Here is a 16,953-nt window from a genome sequence, read left to right as displayed (position 1 = left end):
GTGCCTCAATCGCTATGGAGACTATGTAGAAAAATAGTGCAAAGATGTAGTTGTAAGATGTATATATTAAAACATTTTTATTTAACTTGGTGTATTTTTTTAAATCAACCGGAGGTTACTTTCTGAACGGCCCTCGTAAAACATGACTTTCAGCCCTGACAGAAGGGTTATGCTTGTGATGAGGCTGCAACAGGACGTGCTTAATGGCTACGTGGAGATGGTCTTGGATCTGTGTTTTTCACAGGGATATGTCTCATGTGGGAAAGTACTGGGAGTATGTGTGGCATAAGGACCAGAGGGGCGGGTACCGGAATACCACTTTCTGAGTCGTCAGAAGGATTTTGGAAAGGCAAAATGAAAGGTAGTTGAAATTCTGGCAGAGAATGTAGTTACACTCATTCAGTCCATGGTGGTATTATTTTCCAAAATTTTTTCCACACCTCACAAAATGAAGATTCAGCCAAGAGGACAATGATTTTCTGTATATTAGGAGCTCCTGCTGGACTGTGATGATGAATGTAATCAGTAATCAAAAGATACTTGGAAATATTTTTTTAATGAAATATGATAATGTCATGTAATTTCAAAACAAAATTTAATGTAAAAAACAGTTGCATTCATGATAAACTTACAGGAAAGGAACTTGCTTAATTTTATAAATATTAATAATAAGCAAGTGGAGATGAGATGCCTGTTTAACGAATGTTTGCAAGTGATGACAGGGCCCCCTAAGTAATACTGTGCCTGATCATGTCTTGAATGAACTGGGCAGCTTAAGAAATCTTTGAGCCAGCTCAAGCTTCTTCCAGTTCCACAATCTAACAGTGTCTGTTGGTACCAACTCTAAGATGGATCTTATGCAGTAGTTAATTCTTGAAATCACAAATAAGTTTCAGTTTTATTCTCTGTTTTATTTTGTTTGTTATGCATTTAATTTGTGATTAATGTCTTTCCTTATATTATCAAAATATTTCCAACGTGTTTGTAAATGAAAGCTAATAAGTTATTTTACACATTGTTCTATTATATGGACATTGCCTGTAATGCACATTTACAACCCATACGATGAATTGTTATGGACTTTAATAGTCAAATTAAGCATGCTGAAAAACAGTTAGAAAATCCAGAGTAAAAATGATGAAGCAAACTCCAGAAATGAATTTATGCATTTTTATTTAGAAACGTGAAGATAACTGCATGAAGTAAAACTTGGGCCTCTCCAAGTTTTTGATTGGTCAAATAACTTACCAGAATGCAGCTGGGTTACATCCTCGAAAAATTTCTATATTTTGACAGGTGAACACCCTGTCATTTTCAAAACACAAATGAGATGAGAGCTCACCCTGCATGCCACCTTAAATCCTTGGTGGACAATGCAATGTCAACCAGAAACCAAAAGATGGCATATTTAGAAACAAATGTTTCCCTGACTTGTAATGTGATATTACAACTCACCAGTAAGTCTTTGGATGACACATCATTATCCATGCTAGAGAAGAGCTTGAACTTTGTATTGGAACCCAAATGCTTTTCTAGTTATTTATTTCGTAAGTTCTGTCAAAGGGGTTGATTTTAACTTATCATGGGTGCTACCGAGGAGTCTAGGATAGAAGCATGTCACATTGATGGGTGCATGTTTGCCAAAGAATGTGAGAATTCTGCTTTACAGTTTCTCAGTGTCGATTCTGATATTGTTATCTGTGGACAAGAGGAAAAGAACGATGCTATGGTTGAGCTGGACAAATGGGGTTGCGTTCGTAAGACACAGCGGTTACTAGCTGAACCATTGCATCACAGACTCAGTGCTGACCAGACAAAAATAATTGAGAGGAAGATTACCACTCTCTTGAAGAAAAGTAAATAGCTCAACATGTATGGTGTTGTCTCCTTTAGATTATCTGAAGATCCATAAGGAAGCAGTTCCTCTATTGCCAGTAATACATTAATATAGGTGCGCCAACACACTGTGTAGCAAAACACCTTGCTACTCTGCTTGAGCTTACTAGTTGGTCAGTACGTATCCACATCTGCGTCTGCGTGACCAATTGTCAATTCACAATTAAGTGCCTGGCAGAGGGTTCACTAAACCACCTCCAAGCTATTTCTTTACCATTCCACCCTCAAACAGCGCAGGAGAAAAACGAACACTGAAAAATTTCTGTGGGAGCTGATTTCTTTTATTTCATTACAGTGATTCTTTCTCCCTATGTAGATGGGTACCAACAAAATAATTTCCCCTTTGGAGGAGAAAGTTGGTAATTTAAATTTTGTGAAGAGATTCTGCTATAAAATTCTTTGTTTTAATGATTGCCACCCTAACCCGTGTATCACATCCATGACACCCTCACCCCTACTTCACAATAATATAAATTGAGCTGCATTTCTTTGAACTTTTTTGATATGCCCCATCATTCCTATCTGAAGCAGATCCTGCACTGCAAAGTGGAACTCATGATGAGGATGCACAAGCATACAGTAGGCAATCTCTTTAGCAGACCTGTTGCATCTTCTAAGTGTTCTGCCAATAAGACACAGTTGTTGGTTAGCTTTCCACACATTAACTATGTGAGAATTCCAACTTAAGTTATGCATAATTATAATCCCTAAATATTTAATTGAATTCACAGCCTTTAGATTTAAGTGATTTACTGTATGACCAAAATTTAGTGGATTCTTTTTAGTACTGTACTCATGTGGAAGGCTTCACAGTTTGTACCTTACAGATATCTTGTCCAAAACATTTTTCAGTTGTTTTGATCATCTGACGACTTTACCAGATGGTAAATGAAAGCATTATCTGAAAAAAATTGAAGATGACTGCTCAGATTGCCTATTAAATCATTTATATAGATTAGGAACAGCAGAGGGCTATAATACTTCCTTGGGGAATGCCAGATATGATTTCTGTTTGACTTGATGACTTTCCATCAATTACTATCAATGTGACATTTCTGACAGGAAATCATGAATCCAGTTGCACAACTGGGACAATACTTCATAGGCACAGAATTTGATTCAAAGTTGCGTGTGATGAACAGTGTCAGAAGCCTTCTGGAAATATAAAGACATGGAATCAATTTAACATCGCCTGTTGATAGCAGTCACTACTTCATGAGAATAATGAATGAAATTTTCTGAATCTGTGTTGATTGTTTGTCAGTAAATCATTTTCTTTTCGTTAATTTATAAAGTTCAAATGCAGTATATGTTCCAAAAGCCCACTGCAGATCAATGTTAGTGACATGGGTCTCTAATTCAGTGGATTACTCCTATTTCCTTTCTCGGGTGTTAGTGTAACTTGTGCAGCTTCACAGTCTTTTTGTATGGATCTTTCAATGAGTGAGCTGTTGAATATGATTGCTAAGTATGGAGCTATTGAATCAGCACACTCTGATAGGAACCTAATCAGCATATAATGTGACTGGAGGGCTTGCCTTTGTTAAGTGATTTATGCTGCTTCACTACTCCATAGATATTTAGTTGTGAGGTATTTGATGTGTCGGCAGCTGGGCCAACACCTCGTAGATAGAGATGGCTGAAAATGCACGCTAGACTAACGCAGACGGGCGTGAAGTACTGGAACAGGCTACGTAATTAATGCTATGAAGAAAAGTACGTAGCTGGATTAATACTTATCTTTAATCAATCATTGTGGTACATCGCTCTTGACGATACACAGGAGACTTTAATTACAATCACTGTAAGGCTAATGGCGCCTTGCTAGTTCGTAGCCATTAACTTAGCTGAAGGCTATTCTGTCTCTCGACTAATGAGAGAGAAAGGCTTCGTACATCTAGTCGCTAGCTAGGCCGTCCGTACAACTGGGGCGAGTGCTTGTTCGTATCACGAGACCTGCCTTGTGGTGGCGCTAGGTCTGCGATCACACAGTGGCGACACGCGGGTCCGACATGTACTAAATGGACCGCGGCCGATTTAATCTACCACCTAGCAAGTGTGGTGTCTGGCGGTGACACCACAGTATTCATGTTGGCAGCTGTTCTTGGTTTGAATTCTCGAACATTTACTTTGTCTTCTGTGGTGAAGGAATCTTGGAAAGCTGTGTTTAGTAACTCCGCTTTAGTGGCAGTGTCATTGGTAAAATTATCATTGCTATACTGCAGTCAAGGTATTGATTGTATTTTATTTTTATTTTATCCATATTTTGCAGCTGTGAATATGAATTTATTAAATACACATGAAGTTTGAATAAAATGCCTTCAGTCAAAATCTTTTTACGTTTTATTAAATTACTCAGTGAATTTCAGATCTTGTGGATCTATCTTCAGGTGCAAGTCATCTAATACATAACTGCTCTTGAGTGAGTTGAAATGCATTTTCCTGTTATGAGAAAGTTAGATGATAGGTTTCGTATTTTGTGAATTAGTGTGGAAGTATGTCAGAAACAGTGGAGAAAACAACAAAAAACTTATCAAACAAATGAGACTGATCTCCAAAGATTAAAAATGTTCTTACTTGTTTGTTTGGTAAGTCTTTCACTGTTATTTTTTCCCCACTGATTCTCAGATATCGCTGCACTTGATTCACAAAAGAAAAACCTAACACCTAACTTTCTCATAACAGGAAAATGCATTTCACCTCATTCAAGAGCAAATGTAAACTGTGTATTAGATGATTTCCATTTGAAGATGGACTGATAGGGTCTGAAATGCATTATGTAATTTCATAAAACATGAAAAAATTGTGACAGAAAGCATTTTATTTAAACTTCCTAGGTACAGATTATGTATTGCTGCTGGTGGACTTTACATACACCCAGAATCTCTTTGGATATTCTGTCACATTTCACGATAGAGTTTCATTGCGGAAACTGGTAAAAGTGTCTTACATTAAAGTATTTTACATTCTTTTAAATTTTGCATCCTCCCCCCCCCCCTCCCCCCTCCCCCTCCAACAGTGTTCTGACCTGTTTTGTGTATAATGGAGGATCAATACCATCTTTATTAATTTATTTGGTATATATCTCTGTTGATACTATTTCTTTGAATTTAAGCCTCACTGGATCTTGGAAGGAGCAGAGGCTGCCTGTTAGGAAGGCATCAAGCAAATTCTTATCTGCTGTATATCACATTAGGAATTCAGTGGGTATCATGTCAGTCAGAGGAATGTTTGACTGACTGATATTTTACTGAGTTTTAATATGGTACCTCTCTTCACTCACGTTTCTCTGTGGGATTCACTATGCTTAATTAAAATTAGGTCTGGTGTTGAATTAACATACTTGTTTTGACATGTGTTGCCCTCCATTTACTTTTTATTGAATGACCAGTTCTATGAGCAGAGAGAGTTATAATGGGAAGTCCTTTGTCACCTACCTCTGCCATTCTTTTTATGGAAGATTTTGTGGAATGTATCCTACAGTCAGTCACTCAGAAGCCTCCATGCTTTTTTTAGATAAGTAGATGATACTTTTATTATTTGGTGTCATGGTAGTGAGAATTTGCACAGCTTTTTAGAACATCTCAATTCAATCCACCCGAATATTTGCTTTAACATGGAAATGAGAAAATTGATTGCCTTCCCATCACTGCTGCACTGATGAAGAAAGAGGCTGATGGTACATTGGGATTTGTCATTTATCAGAAGTGTACTCACACTAATTTGTATCTTCATGCTGACTCACCATGGTGGGATACTTCATACCTTGATTTATAGGCCCCATTTCACTGCCTTACCTGAAAGTTCATCAGCTGTGTTAGCCCACCTTGCAGTAACCTTGTGTCAGAGTTGGTAAGGTGAGAGACAAATCAGACACACATTGTGCTGTTGACCAACCGTGCATCACCTGAATGAGGAAAATAATGATGCAGCACCTAAGTCTGCACCTTTATTGCTTTACACAGATACTATTTACAGCAGGACTGGATTGAGAAAACACAGTTTGAAATATGTTTTGCTACCACCATCTAAGAAAAAGGCACATATATAGTCTGTAAACAATGATCTCATTGTCTGCTATATCCCTAGCAGTTGTGGCATGTCTTACTTTGGTCAGACCATCAGAATTGTGGAGGACTGACCTATAGAGCACAAGTGTCACAAAGGCTTACAACAGCTGAGCCAATTTGCATTAGTAGAACACTACCTTGGCTCCAGTCATCAGATTGAGTACAACAACGGGGAGATTCTGGCTTTCACTTCCAGTTACCTGGAGAATGGTATGGAGAAAGATGTTGAGATTAAACTATGAAGTGATCTGATAAATAGATAAGGAGATTTTTGCTGAAATTGTGCCTATAATCATGATCTGCCCTTGTCCTAACAACAGAGGGACAGAGCGATCACTACCTGATCACTCATTATTAATTTAACATTTTGTGAATGATAAAATCTGATGTTGGTTATCTTTGGTTGTGAGGTAATGCTAGTTACTTCCAGTTAGTGTTGTCTTTCCTGTTTGACATTGCCTTCCTCACTAATGGCTAAAGTTGTCATAAACTGCAATCACTGTTTTTGTTTGTGTCTTGAAAATGAGAGGGTGTTCACTAATTGAAATATATGCGGATGTTGCACCCATGTACGTTCCCATAAGTCATAAAATGAAATGTGCTTTTGCATTTTTGGCTGTCTGGTGCAAGTCTTTTTATGTGATGCCATTTCAGTGACTTGCATGTTGATGATGAAACAATGTTGAGGACACGCACAAACTCAGTTCCAAGTCGAGAAAATCCCTGGCCTGCGTGAGAATCAAACTTAGCGCCCTGTGATTGAGAGGCACCAACATTAACCACAAGACCACAAGCTATTGACCCCTAAGTTATTATATTACATGAATATTGTGTACATGTTTTGGTATGTCAATTTTTAGCAAAGAAATTGAATTGTGATATAAACCATAATAAAAAATGCAATATGAGCTACCAGTCATAGTCACCAATGGTTTTCAAGAAAACGATCTTCCCGTACATAATTCTAGACAGGCATTGGCTGTTTAGTATGAGCTTTGTGCTTGATAATATTTGTTCAGATGGTACAGAATGATCTACAGTGAGCATCTGCTTTTATTTTTTTCTCAATTGTAACAGAAGATCTGCAGAGCAATGTGGAAGGATCTCCCCCCTATATTACTAGATCTTGCAGTATGTTGGTCATTGCAATGCTGAACTTCATAGTTAACAGCATTCTAGGAGGGTGAATCATTTAACAGAGGAATGCCACTGATATACTAATGATGGAAACAACAGGTGGTTTGAGAAAACTGTTTCCTATCCTATGATGGACCTAAATGGGGAAATGAGAAGCTGATATTATGTTTCACCTTTTCACTGCTTCTGAAACCCAACTTTTTAATACAGGGTTCCAGTAATGTTACAAGCACCATTTGTTCTGCATTCTCTGTTAAATCACCTGAATGTCCACCTGCTTAGCTTGGTGGTAACATGCTTGCCTCCCGTGCAAATGGGCCGGGGTTCGATTCCTGGCTGGGTTGGAGGTTTTCTCTGCTCATGGACTGGGTGTTGTGTTGTCCTCATCGTCATTTCATCTTGATCATTGATGTGCTAGTCGCCCAATGTGGTGTTGAATGAAATAAGACTTGCACTTGGTGGCCGAACTTCCCCAAATAGGGGCCTTCCGGCCAACGACGCCATACGCTCATTTCCATTTTTCCATCACCTGAACCAGTTGTCTAATAGATGCCCAATGATTCCTAGTTTATCCTTGAGCAAGCAAACAAAACTGGAAAACAAATTAAAAAAAAGAAATAATATGATGACATTTACGTCTTAATGTTTTGAAATTCAGAAATTTTGGATATAGTCTACTTTGTCATGAGGTTTAAGATATGAGTGAAGCAAGGAAAATATTGCACACCTATGGTGTACCTGGAAATATACTTAAACAATGGAAAATCCAGGATGGAATGTAACAATATAATGAAAAGGATAGTTGCTACTCACCATACAGCAGAGATGCTGAGTTGCAGAAAGCATGACAAAAAGACTGTCAGAAAGTTAGCTTTCAGCGAACAAGACCTTTGACAAAAATAGACTCAGCATCTCCTCTATATGGTGAGTAGCAACTATCCTTATCATTATACTAAAATATATTTCATGTTTATTGTATTATTATTTACAATATTTGTGACCTTACCATTTAACTGTCATTTGTTTACAGTTTCACCAAATGAAGATGAAATTAGGGAGAATATATGAATTTGAAGATTTTTAGTGTAAGGCTCACATGCTCACATGCCGTTTCACAGATAGATGCAATTCATTGCTTAAACATGTCAAAAATGTCATTAATGACATAAGTAGAGCAGCAGCAGCTATCTTGGGCCCATCATCCTTTATGTTGCACTTGCCTGCAAATGCTGTCATTTGATTGAACTTTTCCTTCACGGAATGTTATATTGGGGAGCCAAGAGTTTTATGAAACCTTTGAAACTGGTACCCTGAGCTATTAATGAAGGCTGATAACCTTTAGTTATCATACTAAGTAATGCACTGTCGATTTATGTCTGCCTTACAACTTTAAATATAATAAGAAAGTATGAGAAAAAGCTTTGTCAGCGTAGAGGAATGAATATTTATCAATAAGATTCTTTTAAAAATTTATTAAAAACATAGAGAAAAATTCAGTGATATTTATCTACTGCAATGGTAACTGGAATAATAATGCCTTTGATGTAAAATACCTACGTATTTTTACGTAGTGTTGAATGCAGATGGCACTTCTTGGTTTCGAGTGTTTAACTACATGAAGTTATCTGTTGTGGACTGAAACTAACCAGCTAACTAATTAAGTATCTTATTATTGATGTTATAAGAATGAAAACAATCAATTTTTGACAATATAATGTAATTGGATAGATAAAAAAATCTACTCACCAATTGGCGGCAGAACACACACATAAAAGAAGTTTATAATTAGTTGAGCTTTCAGAGCCACTAGCTCCTTCTTCAGGCAGAAGGATTGAAGGGGGAGGAAGAGAGTTGAAGGAAGTGAACTGGAGAGGTCTAGAAAAAAGGATAGATTTAGCAAAAATCACCCAGAACTGCGGGTCAGGGGAGACTCACCAGCTGGGATGAGAAGGAAAGCCACTGGCTGCGAATGCTTGCCAATTATAACCTTCTTTTATTAGTATGCTCTGCCACCGCTTGGTGAATAGATTTTTGTATCTATTCAATTACGTTATATTGTCAACAATTGATTGCTTTCATTGTTATATTAGCCCATGTGACCATCACTCCTTCTTATGCAACACTCTTGTCAGTCTTTGTTGTCACCTGTCTTGTTCAAACTGTTGTCTGTCTTCAACCTTATGTGCTAATCCATTCGTTTATTTATCTGTGCCACCAAGACTAATCAACTCTTTGCCCCTACATCTTTTCTTGTACTGAATTATGTGCAAGTAGATGGGTCCATTTTTAGTTGAATATAACAATTCCATTGTTATTTATGAATTTGCCTCTAACAATTTAAAATTCACTACACTGCAGGGCTTTCTCCTGATCATCTTTCACCAATTTATTTACAAATTTGACAGCTACTTTTTTTCCCACCCTCCACTTATCTTGGTTATACATCATTCTTTTAGGTTTTTGTGTTGGTTTTTTGCCAAGCCACTCTGATTGACTTTTACTGCCATCTCCTACATTGCTTTAACTGCCAAGCTAAATAGTTTACATTTTGTTCTATGACTTTATCTTTCTATTCACCCAGTTTTTAGAATTTGGCTCTTTTCACAACTTTCCTAATTGATTTTTTTCTTCTCCAACATTTTTTTTTCATACCATATAGACCACTTTTCTGGTGAGAAATTCTCACCCATTCATTACCTCTTGTTGGCCAGTGTCTGTTATCATGAATTCCATATGAATTTTTCTGATTTTTTCCGAGTTTTTTCCTTTGCTTTTCTTCTGGCTTTTTATCTTTTATCCTCCCTCTGCTTGTCTCTTTTGCCACTCCCATGGTTTCTAACATTTTAAACTGTCTTCTCTTGTCATGATGAATGCCATCACATATTACATATGTTGTTTTTGAAAACATGCTTTTGCACTATCAAAACTAAGGTCCCACATTCTATTTTTTGAAACCTGTTCGTCCCTTGGAGTCCTCCAAAAGGCCTAGCATTGAAAGTCCCTGTTTCCGTATGTAATCCTACTCTACACCAGCCTCTTTAATGGTTTAAAATACAGCCCTCTATTGCTCTTACCCAGCTAATCTGCAACCTATATGTCTCATCAGCCAATTCCCACTCCACCAGACTTCTCACCTTCTACAGAATCCCACTGTTATCTGCCCCTAATGTTTCCTTGGATGCACTTTCCTTCTCATCCCATCCGGTAAGTTTCCCCTGACCTGTGATTCTGGGTGACTTTTCTGAAATCTACCCCTTTTCCTAGACCTCTTCAGTCCTTTTCCTTTGCCCCTCCCCTTTTCCATCCTCTTCAACCCTTCTGCCTGAAGAAGGAGCCACTGGCTCCAGAACCTTGCCTAATCATAACCTTATTTTGTATGTGTGTTCTGCTGCTGCTTGGTGAGTGGATTTTTTATCCATCCAATTACATTTTATTATTATTGATGTTGTGTTTTAATATTGGTTCTGCAATATTTCATCACTTATTCTTCATTAACATTTTTCTGGAAGCTACTCGAAGTAGGGTCTTTTTTAAGCCCATTATTGCTTCTCTGTATGAAGTACTCTCAAGTGAAGGGAATGTAAAAATAAATTAAATCAAGTGTAAGAGTTTGTTAATAAGAAAATATGCTTTTACACTATGTGGCACTCATACTGCTACTACACAACAGAAAATGGTAAATAATAATGTCACACTTCAATAATGTGGATACTGCTGTTAAAATAATGAAATCTTTATGAGGTAATATTAATGTTATCAGAATGTGAAATCAAATAAATCCATAATTTCACAGTTAATTTTCCACAAAATGTGTTACCAAACTCATATGTTCACCAAATAATGTACAAATTGCTAGAATAAAATGATATATTTACTGTTCTGCTTATAACCAGGTGATACAGATTAAAGAATGATGTTGCATGCCATATGAGAACTCTTACTTCAAGTTCAAACAAACACAAAAGGAGCATCTACTGTACTCATCAATGACAGGAATTAATACTACATCACTTGCTGTTCCCTGAAATGATTCCAGCAGCACTTTATATGTATCCAGGTCTGTGGGGTATTCAGTAAACTTGGGGCCATTCCGCTGTGAGCATCATTTGCCCAGCCCTAGCACTTAGTGTACTGGGAAATATTTTGAAACCTTTCATTAACTGGGGTTTGTGTAATATTTTGAATTTCTGTAGTACCAATCAAATGCAGAGGCATTTAGGTCTCCCTGGAAATGCAATTTGAAAGATCTTAACCTCCTTCCTTACCCATATCTGCTCCTTTTGCAAGACTTTTTTACTCTGTTAAAAGGAGTTACCTGCACACCAACCCAGAGATATGGTTTCTTGTCTTATAACAGTTACAATATTCTCAGGATCATTTGAAGGAGCTATGTCCTAAATCTGCCTTTTCTGTTTGCTTTTGCTTTTCTACAGGCAGTGATAACTTCATTAGACAGATAATTAAAAAATCTGATAAATTAAATAAACAAACACTGTTTCTTAGCCTTGTTTCACAATGTTATTGCACAACCTAGGTTTCGGGTTATAAGCCCATTTTCAAGTACATTACTGATTCCCAAAGATGATAATGCACAGATAAACATGATGACAAGGCAAAGATAATCTCAGCTTGTTAAGGTGTTGATCTATAACTTAATGTGCAATTACATCAATGACCACTTTTTAACAAATTACATACATTATTACACATTCACCAATTATACTACATTGACCAGATTAAAGTTATGCATCAGCCATGATATTTTTAACTACAATGGACTGGGGCCTGAAGTTTTGCTTCTATCCTGGGGTTGTGATCTCATCTAAAAGAGGGGAATAATTGAACTGGATTTGCTCATTTAATTATGGGTGTGGGGATGGGTATATCCTTACATCTATTAGTAAACGAGGAAACCCAATTCAATTATTCACCTATTTTAGATGAGATCACAACTCCAGGATAGAAGCAAAACTTTGGGCCCCAGTCCATTGTAATTAAAAGTATCTTGGCTTATGCATGATTTTAATCCGGTCACTGTTGTATAATTGGCGAATATGTAATAATGTATGTAATTTGTTAAAAAATGGTCATCGAATGTAATTGTACATTAAGCTATAGATCAATACCTTAAGAAGTTGGGATTATCTTTTCCTTGTCGTCATGTTTATCTATGCATTATCATCTATGGGAATCAGTAATGTACTTGGAAATTGGCTTATAACCCGAAACCTAGATTCTGCAATAACATTAATAATAAATTGTGAAACAAGGCTAAGAAACAGTGTTTGTTTAGTTAATTTACAATGTTTCACCAAGAACCCACAGTTGATTCAATTAAAATATCATCAAATTTTGCTTTGGAACTGCATTACAGTTGTCTTATATCTACTGGCCCATTTTTTTTTAGAGAAGCTCCAACCATTTTCCTTTTTTAAATATATATCTTAACACTGCAATAAAATTTGAAAATTAACTCTTTGAAACATAGATATTAATAGTTAATAACACCTGTGGCCCCCAAATAATTTTACTTAGACTGTAGTTACATAATTACTAAGCTAATGTGTTGTACTGCAGAAGTAAGAAGTGAGTACCTTACTGGCAGCATCCTCTTTCTTATGTGTGGTTATTTTCTTTTCAGGCCTTGGTATATAAGAAATCACTGCAACTTTGTGTATGGGCAATAAGAGAACACAAGGATGAGCATGAACAGCAGCCAATATATTTACGTAAATCAGGTGGTCTGATTAATAGTCACAATGCAGGCATCAAAGAGAAGAGACCAGAAAGTAGTCATGGTTTATCAAATGGTACAGTCAAGCATACCATGGAAAAACATGTGAAATGTCAAACAGCAGTAGATACTGGAACAATAACAAACTTGATGTCAGAAGATTCATTCAACATAATGTCATTTTTTTGGATTGGACATTATATTTGGGCAATTCCACTGAAGGCAAGTATTTTACTGTTTAATGTTTAACTGTTAACATTCTGCTTTGCACACAAATGAAATATTAAATTGATATTGGTATAATTGTTCAAGGGAAGTACTGATAAGCAATATAAACATCATGGTCTGAATATTTCTGATAAGAGGCAACATGGATGGCTAATAGGCAAAAGCATTCAGTCCTTTGGTAAATGAGGATCTGTCCAATAGTAGTGACTTTCAGTAATTTTTCTAGGACTTTGTTTAGAATAAATATTTCAGAAATACAGTTGCACTGTAACTGTAGCTACAGTCAAAATGGCTAGCAGTAGAATTGTGCTCTACCAAAACTACAGTTTGGTTGATTTGATACACTACATAAACAATGTTGTAAATGGTAGGTCCATTATTGGTAGCATTGGTAGGGAAAGGAACATAAATAAATGAATGTGTAAGAGAGGAACTGGGAGCTGACTATTTCTGTTCACATTTTCTTTGTTTGATTGTTTATTTTGTGCATAATTAGAACTGCACATCATTCAGAGTTAGTCCACTGTGTATTTTATATCCTTACAGAACATGAACTGAGTTTTAAAAGTAATAAGAATTAGTTGAGTGCCTATCTTCTGCATTTTTATGTAACCACAGCAAGATGCTGATTATAAACAGAAAGAAAGTGATTGTTATGACACCTAATGTACAGGCATTGTGGATATGATCTTAACTGACCAAAGCTACTAGGAAAACTAGAAAACTACCATAGTCTATGCCTGCTTATAGTATGCTACAGTAGCCTATGCTAATTTTACAACTCTAGCTACAAGTAATGAACACCACTCTCATTCACATGATCCTAACAACAACAACAGTGTTTAGCAAAGTAAAGCACTGCAGCCTGTACAGAGCCAGTAGTTTCGAAGGGTGGGGTGGAGGGGGGTGGGATGGGGGGGGGGGGGGGAAGGAAGCTGGATGTAGAGATGAGCTGGGAGGCGTAGCTGTGGAGGATGGTGTACTCCCAGCCATACCCAACCATCTGGTTTGTGAGAGCAGCGAAACATCCTCCTGGAAACACTACTCAATATACACGTCCAGTCCTGAGGGCGTCTCCTGGGGCAAAGACAGTGATGGTGGGTCCAAGTCCATCAGATCGGAGAACAGTGACGGTGGAGACAGAGGTGAGGGTGCGATGTTCATTGGCTCATCCTCAGGTGCCATGGTGTCACCTGTGGGTGGTCTCATGAGGCCATGAATCTGGGGAAAGAAAAGCAGCAGAGTCATGGGGCAAATGACAAATGCAAATTAGATACTGGTGATGGTGCTGCAAATTATCAGAACCTGCAATTAGATACATATATGCGCCAATGCGTTTCTGGATCTCACCTTGCTCCCAGCACTGACGATGGCCAAAAACCCTGTAAAGAACAAGATTGTGCAGTGCAAAGTAATACTTGTGGACCAATGGCAGTTCCAAATGTTGTGGCGGGTGGAGCAAGTGAAGCGGCCATTCAGAAGTTCCACTGGTGATGGTCTGTCGTGTGCGTGGGAGTGATAGGAGGTGAGAAAAGAGTTGCAACATCTGTACCCATGTGTGGGAGATGGGTGGGAGGTGCGAAGCATGGCCATTTGTTGTTTAAAAGTGTGTACGAAGCATTCTGGACTGGGCATGGAAACGATTACTTGTTAGATGACGAATGCCATTTCATTCACAAAATTGTCGAAAGTCATATGATGTGAACTGAGGTCCATTGACTGTAACAATGACTTTAGGCAATCCTTCAAGGCAAAAAATTGAGGACAACACTTGAATGGTGCTATGTGATGCGGTAGAGTTCATAGGCATTGCAAATGGAAACTTGCTAAAAGAGTCACCACAAAAGCCAACAGGTGTTCCAGAATGGTCCTGCAAAGTCAATGTGCACCCAGTGCTTTGGTGATTGCATCTTAGGCCAAGCTACAAATGTCTGTGGTGGAACAAATTGGTTTACCTTGCATATGCGACACTGTGATGTCATCTATTCAATGAGGACACCTCTGCCCTGCCAAGTACAATGGTGGCGTGCTAACTGTTTAGTGCGAACAATTCCCCAATGTCCTTGGTGAAGCAATTGCAACAATGCATTTTGCAACACTGTGGGAATGAACTCATGCAATTGTCCACTGTCAGATTGTACTAACATCACGCATTGTTATACTGAAAGATTATACCAATGAACAAAGTATTGGCCACTATTGAGCTCAGAATACTGTCCAATAAGTGAGGCCAAGACATGTGAATGTAATGCAACAAAATCTTCAGCTCAGTATCTGCTTCTGTAATCTGTGCAATTTTCCTGTCTTCAGTGGAAAAGACTGCAACAATTCAGAGTCCTGCACATTGATTTGGCAACAAGATACATCAGAGGAATCAAAATCAGAGCCGGGGACAATTGGAAGGGTGTCAGCGTTGCCATGCTTTGCCACAGGTCTGTACACAATTTCATACTGATACTGGGATAGAAACAAAGCCCAATGTTGCAATTTTTAAGCAGTACATGTAGGAACCAGCTTTGATGGATGAAACAAGGACTGCAAAGGCTTGTGATCTGTCACTAAACAGAACTTGCGACCAAACAGATAGTGATGGAGTTTTGTTGCACTATACACAGTAGTGACAGCTCCTTTTTCAATTTGTGAATAATTGCACTGAGTTTGATTTAACTACTTTGAGGCAAAAGCAATAGGTCTGTCTTGTGCATCAATTCTGTGTGAAAGCACAGCTGCAGTTCGGTAAGAGGAAGCGTCTACTTGCAAAATCACTAGTTTGGCAGGATCAAGAGGTACTAAACATCTGTCACCAAGCAAGGTATTTTTAAGTTTCTGAAATGTTCCATGACACTCTTTGGTCCACACCAAAGGCACATTTTTCTACTGCAAGTCATGCAATGGAGCCGCGATCTGTGAAGCACGTGGAATGAAACAAATGTAGTATATCAATTTGCCTAGCGCTGAGATTGGAGGTGGTGCATACCTTGACTGTTTATCACATTACCTAAGTACCATAGTTCTGTCTGAAAAAGTCCCACTTTTCCGGATGATACTTGAGTCCTGCATCTAACAACGCTTGAAAAAGAGTACACATATTGGCATACAACCTGAGATGACAAAATCATTGAGGTAGTTTGAACAGAACTGCACTTGAGCAGTCAGCTGTTCTAAGTAATGTTGAAGAATGCCAGGTGCAGAGGCCTGCCGAAGGGCAAACACAAGTACTTGAACAGGCCTAAGTGTGTATTAACAACAAACACTTTCTGTGATTCGTCATCGAGTGGTATTTGCAAATAAGTATCACCAAAAGCTATCTTAGGAAAATAAGGGTCTGTGCCAAGCTTGTCCATAAGTTCCTCAAGGCAAGGCAATGGATAACTGTCAATTATATCTGTGGATTGATTGTAGTTTTGAAATCAACTCAAATGTGTATGCGACCAGAAGGCTTGGGCATCAAAACCAACGGACTTGTCTACTGACTAGCCTGTATGGGAGTAATCACACCATTGTCTGGTAATTCTTTTAATTCATTGGCTACTTTGTCTCGAAAAGCAATGTGAACGGGCCCAGCCTGAAAAAAACTAAGGCTCTGCATTGTCTTTCAGGGGAATGTGTACTACAAAGTTATTGGCTTTTCCAAGTCCATCAGAAAAGAGTTCAGTAAATTCCTTAAGCAAACTAGCTACACTGTCTTTTGGACTAAAAGCAATCACTGAAAGTACATTGTCTTGTATGCTAAGCCAAATAAGTCAAACAAATCTGTCTCTTGACTGAAACACAGTAAATTTCACTGTCCTAATGTGAGATTTGTAAGTGGTGGGCAAATTGCACTGCCCAAGTACTGAGGTTTCCTGTCCATTGTATGCAGTGAGGTGCGTGCCAGATTTTGAGAGG

General features: G+C 37.9%; 1 protein-coding gene across 1 annotated transcript in view; it reads left to right on the top strand.

Annotated features, from left to right (window-relative positions):
* LOC124803008 (ATP-binding cassette sub-family C member Sur) overlaps positions 1–16,953 on the top strand; it is a 415,616-nt gene that overhangs the window by 145,314 nt on the left and 253,349 nt on the right. The window contains exon 5 of the mRNA XM_047264118.1: positions 12,745–13,059. Coding sequence (XP_047120074.1) covers positions 12,745–13,059 — 315 coding nt within the window. The remainder of the gene's footprint in view (positions 1–12,744; positions 13,060–16,953) is intronic.

The sequence above is a fragment of the Schistocerca piceifrons genome, chromosome 1, assembly GCF_021461385.2.
Source record: "Schistocerca piceifrons isolate TAMUIC-IGC-003096 chromosome 1, iqSchPice1.1, whole genome shotgun sequence".
NCBI classification, from domain to species: Eukaryota; Metazoa; Arthropoda; class Insecta; order Orthoptera; family Acrididae; genus Schistocerca; species Schistocerca piceifrons.
The sequence above is the reverse complement of the archived record's forward strand: the minus strand, read 5'-3'. Positions and strand labels throughout refer to the sequence as shown.